The 9,922-nt window shown below is 33.3% G+C and overlaps 1 protein-coding gene and 1 long non-coding RNA gene across 2 annotated transcripts; both read left to right on the top strand.

The window, feature by feature from the left end:
* The first annotated feature begins 861 nt into the window (after positions 1 to 861).
* On the top strand, positions 862 to 2,112 carry LOC132315876 (uncharacterized). The gene is made up of 2 exons (XR_009483874.1): positions 862 to 988; positions 1,860 to 2,112. It is a non-coding gene; the product is annotated as an uncharacterized LOC132315876 (long non-coding RNA).
* A 2,221-nt stretch (positions 2,113 to 4,333) lies between these two features.
* LOC132316166 (putative F-box protein At3g10430) lies at positions 4,334 to 5,491 on the top strand. The gene has a single exon (XM_059814679.1). It carries the CDS (start codon positions 4,334 to 4,336, stop codon positions 5,489 to 5,491), a length of 1,158 nt encoding a protein of 385 aa, XP_059670662.1.
* The last annotated feature ends 4,431 nt before the right edge of the window (positions 5,492 to 9,922 follow it).

Below are 9,922 nucleotides of genomic sequence, written 5' to 3'. Positions count from 1 at the left end.
CATCTTTTTGTGTAGCTGGTACCAGGTTTTCTTCGAATGATCTTGGTGTAATATATTACTAATCATATGGATGTAGGGTTTTCAGTTTTGTAGATAACACCGCAAAAGGATCTTTTTGCGTTTTGAGATACTAAAAATTATAACTCAACAGACCAAATCCTAACTACTCTGGATTGGAATGTCATTTTTCTTTCCTTTCCAGGTTCAACTTACATAAAAAAAATGAAAGGTTTCCTGTAGGCTGCCTTTCTCCTTTATCTGAGCTCTGGGGACTACCTTACACACAACCTCCTTATAGTTCACGGGTTTTCTTATGCACAAAAGAGATAGAAGCCTAGAATTAAAATTTTAACTATCTTATAGATTGGCATCTGATTAAGTAACCTAGATACACTAAACTCTTATGAGTAGAATACATCTTCATAGTAGAGCTTTCGTGTTTTGATAACCAATGGTGGTTTTGGAGGTGGATGCAATGTACAATCGTTGGCATAGTAATATAAATGAGGTGTGTTTATCTTTCACATGGATGTATTCAATTCTATTATTTACTTTAGACGACTTCATGCACTAATTTGCATTCTTTTGAAAAAAGCGTTTCTATCTTTTTACTTTGGTGTTGTAGATTTTGATGCCGGTATTCCCTGGGCAACTACGTTATATTCATAAGAACTTGTTCCATACAGTTTTTGTTGTGGATCCTATATCCATTTGTGGACTTGAGGCAAGTTTTATTGTGTAAAAAGTGACGTCAGTTCGTTGTATGTGCATTATACTGTTGCCAGAATTACTTATCTAATTTTAGTTTCACTGTCTTTTGCATGCAATTGACACGATTATTTCTTTGTATGAGATTAGTTTTCCTATGAGATTTGGGGTGATATTATACTCAACAAAGTTTATCAAGAAGATTGAATCGAACAGTGGAGAACTCCCATTAGATCCTGTGGAAAATGACAGTGGGACAGAGGAAGATGTGTCCATTTTGGTGTACTTCTTTCTATCTTATTGTACCGTCTTTTTACATCTCAAACATGTCTAGGCTAAAGTTGATAAATTTGTACAATACGTTATATGCATTTAAGGAGAATGCCTTAGATAATCTAGACGGATGCATCTTCTGAGTTCGGCCTGAACTACATCATTTTAAATAGAAATATATGTTACTACTCCTAACAGTTTTACTTAAACCTCATAAGAGTACAAATTTTTGTTATAGTAATTTGAAAATCAGATTTTTAACGAATCAGTTATAGAAAAGGTTTACGTTCTATCATCTAGGTTGTAGTAACAACTTCTGCCTCTTTTTTAGGAAACCAGTGACTCACCATAGTTGATAAATAGCATAGATCCAAACAAAAACAAAATACAAAACATGCATTGTCTCTTCAAATCACTAATTACTATAGATTATTTGCAAAATTAATAATAACTATAGTTCCCACAACTAATTTTAATCCTTTGGAGAATTATTATTGTAAATGCTATGATTCACCACATTATCATTCTTTTAGGGAAATCTTGTTTCATATTGTTACTATTATAAAATCTATCACACACACACACACACACGCGTGCGTTGTTTATCTCCTAAATTCTCTTCATATGAGTGATTATTCTTAGGTTCTAACGAACATGACTTTGCTGCTAGTATTTCTTATAGCAGTTTAGCAGAACTTGAAAATTACTGTCTTATATATAATTTAGTATGTAAAAGGTTTTGTGCATGTTCTTGTGTTGTATATATTCATTTTCTAGTCATGATGCCAATTTAGTTAAAGTTATGAACTTTAATTTCTCTTATATGTTAAATTTTCATTTATTATAATGTACGCTTAATGAATTTATAAAAAATGTAGGGTAATTCAAATCAAATGGGCAAGAAAAGTTGTTAAAGTTGAAGTTGAAGCTGAAGATGGGGTTGTGGCTGTGCTTTCAGCATTTCCTTTGCCTTGGATGAGTTCTTTTTGAAAAACTTGTACTACATTTGTCAAAAATTCTTAATTCTTTTTTTGTCACATTTAGTAGATCTAGATAATTTGGATGGTATTTTCATATTGACAGGTTAACTTGTAGTTGTATTAGTAGACATTTTTTGAGTTTTGGTTGACATTTACCAGCTTTATCTATTAGTAAACAATTTCGATGGTATTTTTCATATTGGCAGCAGGTTAACTTGTGGTTGTAATATGTAAAAACAATTTGGATTGCACTTTTATATTGCCAACTTGTGTTATATTGGATGACATTTAGCAACCAAGACATTTTTCAAAAACAATAAAGGGTAAAAAATAAAAAAAATTAAAAATTAAAAATAAAAATGTGCCTTTACCCGGGCTTCTTTAAGAAGCGCTGGCAAGGAGGAAAAAAAAAAAAAAAAAAAAAAAAAAAATGACCTTTTACCAGCGCTTCTTAAAAAAGCGCTGGTAAAGACCCTATACCAGCGCTTCTCAAAAAGCGCTGGTAAAGGGTCTATACCAGCGCTTTTGAAGAAGCGCTGGTAAAGCCCTACCAACACTGGATTTACCAGCGTTTTTCAAAAGCGCTAATAAAATGCTGGTAATTGAATTATCAGCATTTTTTGGGACTTTTACTGGCGTTTTTGAGCGTTGGTAAAAGCCATAACTGTTGTAGTGATCCCACAAATCACATGGTATGAGATATGAAGTCATGATGATTCTCATTCTCTTGTAATTAGAGATCGAACATTATCTTCTCACTAAGAAAATACATTTTCTCATCTTCATCATCATCAAGGAGAAACGTGTTATTCTCAAAACGTTGAACTTTCTAGGATCAACCCCGTTAGGCCTTCAGGATCATTTAGGCTCTTATCCTGACCTGACTTTGATACCACCTTATTGGCTTTTGCTCTAATACCACTTTCTAACTTTGCTCTGATACCACTTTATTGAAACTAAGTGGCTAGATAAACAAATAAAACTCAATATAATTTGGAAGAGAAATGGAGGAAGAAATATGTTATTTCACTTAATCCCAAATTCTTCTCATAGTTGGCTAAAGTACATGAATATATAGGCCTAGAGAACATATGTGTAACAATTACAATGAAGTGTCCAATTACTCACACTAACATAACATTTAGCTTAACTCCCACTATTATGGTATTTAGTAGGTACAACTCCCATTGCCTCTAGATTTTTTGTAACCTTTAACCTCACACTAATTGTCATTAACTAATTTCCATTAAAATTAATTGTCATTAACTAATTTCCATTAAAATCATTTACTACCGCTAACATTAAATGCACGCAAATGTACGACAAGCTCTTTAAAATAGTAAATAACAAAATCAAATTTATTTTTCAACATCAAATTTCATACTGAGTTAACACCACCGTCAGTTACATTATGGAATGACGTGGACCTTTTTAATTAGTTTACCATGTCCAATTATAGTTTGTTGGGGTTACCATATAGCTCAATGATGCGGCACCCCTGCGTACAGTATAATTTTTCCTTTATGTGAATTTAATGTAAGCTCCACCAAATGAAGAATTTGCTTGATTTTCTGCACAAAAACAAATTTGTACGCGTAAAATCAGTTGTAACATGGTTTGGAAGCTTTGACTCCCTGAATTTTGGGTCTTTAATTTGACCCCACAATATGGCTTCCAAATGGATTGCTTATGATGTTCTATTTGGACCATAATTTTTGAAGGCCGTTATAGAATTAATTTCACCAAGCGCATCCTTAGATCCTTCGTCCATTTTTTCAAAGGGAAAAACCGAGTTGCTTGCAAACATTTTAGAGAGGAACTCTCATCTCTCAGATCAAATTGCCTTCAATTATTTCTCACTACATTCTGGTCTCAATAAAAGCTCCGTCTGTCCTTCATTCCTCTTCTGTACTAATTTTTTTTCCCCTTTAATACTTCATTACTTTTCTGTGATTTTGCTTTTCTTTTTATTCGTCTTGTTCTTAATTTTTCTTATATACTCCATATAATATATGTTGATATATATATATATATATATATTCTACACGTCCACAGTTGAGTCGTTGACGGGGAATACGGCCTTAAGGCGGAACGAAAAAAGAAAATTTAACCTTTTCATTTTTCTCTGTTATATTCTATTATTGATTCATTGTATATGAATTTGTATTAACTTTGGAGTTGTGAGGTTGTGAGTTGAGTTCGTTTTTGTTCTTTTCTTTTATCTTGCTTGTTATTTTTATACTGTCCTTTATCATCAAATATTTCTCATGGGTTTGTTCTTTTAGTATTCTGTTTGTTGCATCAGCATAAAATGAATTGATTCAAAATATGAATCAAAATAATTAAAGACTTGATTAGCAACACGTGTAATAATGAGAAACAAGAGTTATGTTCATCATATGCAAGAGGACACGGTACTTGAGATTCTCTTGAGGCTGTCTGTCAAATCATTATTGCGGTTTAAATGTGTGTGTAGATATTGGCGCGACCTTATCAAAAACTCCAATTTCATTAGCAAGCACCTCCATCACCAAAACCGCAAGGCCTATCTCCTCATTCAACGGTACCACTATAGCACCAGTAGATATGCTTTAGCTCTATTGCGTCTTCAAATGCTTACCAACATGCCTATTGTTTATCATGATATTGAGGATCCTCATACGCCCAAACGTCCATCTGTTATTGACTCATTTAACGGTATACTGTGTATTTGTGATGGGTGTCAAATAGCATTGTGGAACCCCACTACAAGAGAATTTAAACCTCTCCCGGTATCCGATCCCGTCCTCCCACCCTATACCAAGGCTTACAATAATCATTATGGATTTGGGTTAGACCTAGTAACCAATAACTACAAGGTGATCTGGATTCAGTATCTTTGGGATGAAAAAACTGATTGCCCATATGATCATGCAGTTGTTTCAGTGTATAACCTAGGTATTGATTCTTGGAAACTAGTTGAAGCTGATTTATGCCCCGATGATTACATACAAGAGACTTTAGGCAACACATGCATAAATGGACGTTATTACTGGCTAATTAAGGGAAATGATAATAACTATTTGGTCCTTTCGTTTGACATGGAAAACGAGGCTTTTCAAAGGATATTGGCACCACTAGAAATTAATAATTCACAATTTGGCGCTCTTGCCTTGTACAATGAATCTATTGCTCTGCTGCTTTATGATCCTCGTGAGGTAGAGAAGCAAGTTGACATATGGATGATGATAGAGGAAGGATATTGGACCGAACAATTAATTATCGGACCCTTATCAAATGTCGATAGACTGCTTGGTTGCTCAAAAAATGGAAAGTTCATTTTCGATAATGACACTTCACAGTTGGTGATTTACAGCCCTAACACCCAAGAAATTAAGTACTTTGAACCTGGCGGAGATAACTATAGCCTTGAGGTTTTTGTATATGAGGAGAGCCTAGCTTCAGTTAAAGGAGAAAACCAATTTTGGGAAGGACATAATACACTATGGTCGGAGTTCAACTGCTTTTCACGTTCCATCAGCCTCTCGTAGCCAATGATCAAGCACCAGAAATGTGTTCCTAGTTTCTACCACATTACGTGTCCTTCATTTATGTTTTCCGTTCGTTCGTTATTTCTTTCTTTTTTCTTCTGTAGTAGTAACCAAGAGAAGGTACTTAGGTAGCTGATGGATACTAATGAAATTACCACCAAGTTTTACTTTTTGTTTTAAAAGATATATAAGTCATGTACTTTTACAATTAAGGCCAATAAGTCTCCCTTTTGAAATTTCTTTTTCATGAAGGTTTATTTTGACATAAAATACCTTCCAAGAAAATAATTTTTTTTATATAGAACTTCTTTAGGTAAAATATCATTTTTATTTTTATTTTTGAGTGTTTGACAAAGGTCCTAAAAATAATTTTTTGTGTTTGGCTTCTAAATGTATTTTAAAATGAAAATTAAAGCTTTTATTTGAGCCATTGATTATCCTTTAGTCTAATTATTTTTATTCGAACAATGATAATTATTTGACAAGAAAATATCAAAAAAATGATCGATCAATTGATTTTTGACAAATGATAAGGAAACCGAACCAACCGTGGATGAAATCAGGGACCAACCCAAAAAATTATGTAGAGGGGGCGGCTTTTAACAAAATGAAAATATAAAAAAAAAATTGGGCATTAGTGAACTTTTTATATAATTGCAGTGGGGACAATATTAAAATTTTATAGGTATGTAATGCAAATATGACAAAATAAAATAAAATAAAATAAAATAATTTAGACATATAAAACCAAAAATGAAAATTTCAGTGGGGCAATTGCCCCCACTTAGCCTTGCATAGGTTGGTGCCTGAATGAAATGTAGTGTTGAGATTTAACTTTATTCCCATAGCATGTTGCAATCCTTTTCAGAATTTGGAGGTGCAGCGTGGATCTCTATCAGATAGAATTGATAAAGGAATGTCGTGGAGACAAACGATCTTCTCAACACATAGTTCACTCTAAGCTTCCAACGATGATCTCTAATGGCTTCCAATTCCTTGTCTTGATGCTGAGCATCAATGATTCCTTGAAGAAGTGTAGGTTGGATTACCAAAGCAAACACATAGGCTGATCCATCCCTTCTTCCTAAGTGCAGACTAGAATCTTCAATTACCTCTTGTATTTCCCATGCTTTGACATGCAGATCCCAAGTAGTTTGCAGTTTGTTTGTTCCGACTCAAAGTATCAGCTACCACATTTGCTTTTCTCGAGTGATACTGTAATGTAAAGTCGTAATCTTCAAGGTACTCTATCCATCCATGTTGTCGTTGATTCAATTTCCATTTTGTGACTAGATACTTCAAACTTTTGTAATCTCCGACTTTAAATTTGTGATCGGAGTAGACTTAATTTCGCAGCACATAAGTAACACCTCCATATATTGAGAGCAAAGATAACGACAGCCAATTCCAAGTCGTGGGTAGGATAACGTCCGTGTGGCTTCAATTAATGGGAGCCATATGTTGCGACTTTTCTTTGTTGCATACGAACAACACCCAAGATCATCCGATGCAACAAGTGAACTAAGTTTCTCCATTGATTTTTTCTTCCTCTTATATCAACTCTTGAAGTTTTGGAAAGTAGTAGTACGGGCTAATCACTAGCTGATGACAATAAATAAATAAATAAATAAAAATTGATAAAAACAAATTGAAGATACAAAAAATATGTTAATAAAAACAAATTAAAGAAACAAAAAAAGTTTTGGAAAGTAGTACCACTTCCAATACAAGAGAAAACAGAAACTAAAAACAATGAAAGGGTCAAATAATTAATGTTTAACAATGACGAACCTTCAACCACGTTTGCTTCAGGAAGAATGGACACACATAATTATCACTATACACATTCAAATTACGAAGAAAAAAAAAAAAAAAAAAAAAAAAATTGAAAACAAGTATGATGATTGATAACAGAGGAAATGGATGGGCCCAAAGTGGTTTCTCTAACAATTCTTTAGCCCAAAAAATAAGGGGAACATTACATGACTACAAGTAACCAACCACAATACTGCTAAATGACTACATACAACCATCCTTTGCACTAAGCAAAGCACCCAACCACAACACTAGTAAATGATCTTTAAAAAATTTTAAGATATATTTTTTTTTAATTTATATAGTCGTCATACCTAGAATGGGCTATGGCATCCCTTCTAATTGCTTACTCTCTACTTCTTCCCTCTCTTCTCTTTTTGTTTGTTGGAGTTTTTGCTTTTAGATTTGAAACTCATCGTTGGTATCTTACATAATCCCGTCATTTTGATCAACTCCCATTATGTGGTTGTGCAAGATACACTATGCAAGTACCACATTAACATGAATTCGATAGTCCAAAAAAGGTTCAGCATCAAGCAGACAAAAGTGTTTCTTTACTACACCAAAACATGTTCAATGGAGGTTCGTAAGGAAGAGTGGAGAAGATCAAACAACTCACTTTCATTTTTCGGAGGACGGTTACTATATTCTTTCAAATGATATCGAACGCCACGATATGAGGGAATAAATCCATTTCGAATGTGGTAGCCGAATGAACAAGATAGTATTTACCTACAAATTAATTGATAAATCGTTATGATTAATTTCTCATTCATGATTATACTCTAACAAATAACCCAAAGTTAAAACATTACCTTCAAGGACTTGCAAGAGCCATCTTTTCCTCGAAACAGCATACTTAGAATATAAGAATCATATGCAGATCCTTCCCAACCAGCAAGTATGTATGTAAAGTAAAAGAAAAAAAGATGGAGAGCAACTAGGACATTTTGTGTTGTTCCTTCTTTTCGGATACCAAATTTTTCTCGATGTTAAAGGGGGATTGAAGCACAAACGTTTCTCCACAATCCTATATATATTAGTTAGAAGAAAAGTTAGACAAACAATTAATTTATATGAAAAGCATCACCCTAAATCACTCTCGTGTTTAAGTGTGTACTCTAAAAAATATCAAATCAAATTTCTCTTAAAATCTCTCTTAAAAAGCTCCATCAACGATCTACAAATTAATCTATGTTTTCCCCAATTGTTACATCAAAACTCATTTAGGGCTGGAGGATCCAGAGATTTATAGAGACTAGAGAGTTCTCAAAAGATATGGAAAGATATTTTAAAATCGTTCAGGGATTTTTTTTTTAAAGATTTTTGGTGCAAAAAGAAAACTAAAAAGTTACCAAAAACTGAAATCATGCACATTCAGCAAAGTGCAACTAGTTAGAAATAAAGTTTAACCGGTTGGACTTTTACAGAGAGGGTATCACGAAAGTTCAACCAGTTGGATTTAAAGTTCAACCGGAGTTGGAAAAATTCTTTTGAAACACATTCCGTAAAAGTTCAACCCATTGGATTTAAAGTTCAACCTGTTGGACATTTCAAGACATCAAAATTTTCAATAAAAATTCATTTTTCCTAAGTCTTACAGCACCAAACACGAAATATTAAGTTGTCACTTATCTTTCCAAATTGATGTTTCATCCAATCTAACAATATCAAGACACCTGAGCTCTAAAAGATGGAGACTCGAGCTAAAAAAAAAAATTACAACCCATATCAACAAATTTTGACAATGAAATTTGCCAACACAAAAACCTAATAAAATTTTGACAAATGATGAGATTTTAAGACCCGTGCAATCCAACAACCATCATATCCTTTTAGGATAGGTGTCTCAGTCAGAGGGGGACAGGAAAAGGAAAAGAAATATTAAGGTTATATCCTTCAAAATAGTCGGTAGTAAGACAACACAAATATAATTTATTTTATTTCTTTGTAACCAAGTTTAATTAAATAAAGAGAATTACAAACATAAGCTAACATTCTACACAATCAAACAAGGAAGAGGACAGAAAATACATTAAAAAAATACAAGCTACAGAGATCAAGAAAGAAACAAACTGAACTAGACCCAACACAGCAGAGCAGTCTCCATAACAATAAGCAGCTAAACAATTCAAAGAGTATTCATGGAACCAAAGTAGCACAATCCAAAGAACAACCCAAACCAAATAGTAATCATGCACCATCAAAGAAATCCACAAGCGCATGGAAAATATCAGCGGAAGCCAGAAAATAAGCTAATCTCTTCCTGAATATAGAATCAGGTATACTCCAATAGATTTGAAGATTTCTACTGTTCCTATCAAGCAAAATAAATAAATAATCTATATTTCAATTGCGAATTTTCTGCTCTCTCTCTCAAGTCAGAGACAATACAGTTACAATTTAATGAATTACACAAGGAAGAACTCGGTTAACATGAGATGGTATTCAATATCCATCAATTGCTTTAAAGTTCCTTTCTTTCGTTATCACTGGTTCTCAAAGCACGAAGGATATAATGTACGATGAAACTCAAAAGAATGGATTGTTTCTTCAGCTGTTTGAAATCTTGTGTCACAGGAGGATGAAATATAAAAAAATCTTTAAGCTGAGCTA

The sequence above is a fragment of the Cornus florida genome, unplaced genomic scaffold (genome assembly GCF_030987335.1).
Source record: "Cornus florida cultivar Cherokee Brave unplaced genomic scaffold, ASM3098733v1 CherokeeBrave_3.0.0_Hap2_Chr07, whole genome shotgun sequence".
Taxonomy (NCBI): Eukaryota; Viridiplantae; Streptophyta; class Magnoliopsida; order Cornales; family Cornaceae; genus Cornus; species Cornus florida.
Note: the sequence above shows the minus strand (reverse complement) of the source record. Positions and strands in the feature narration are given on the sequence as shown.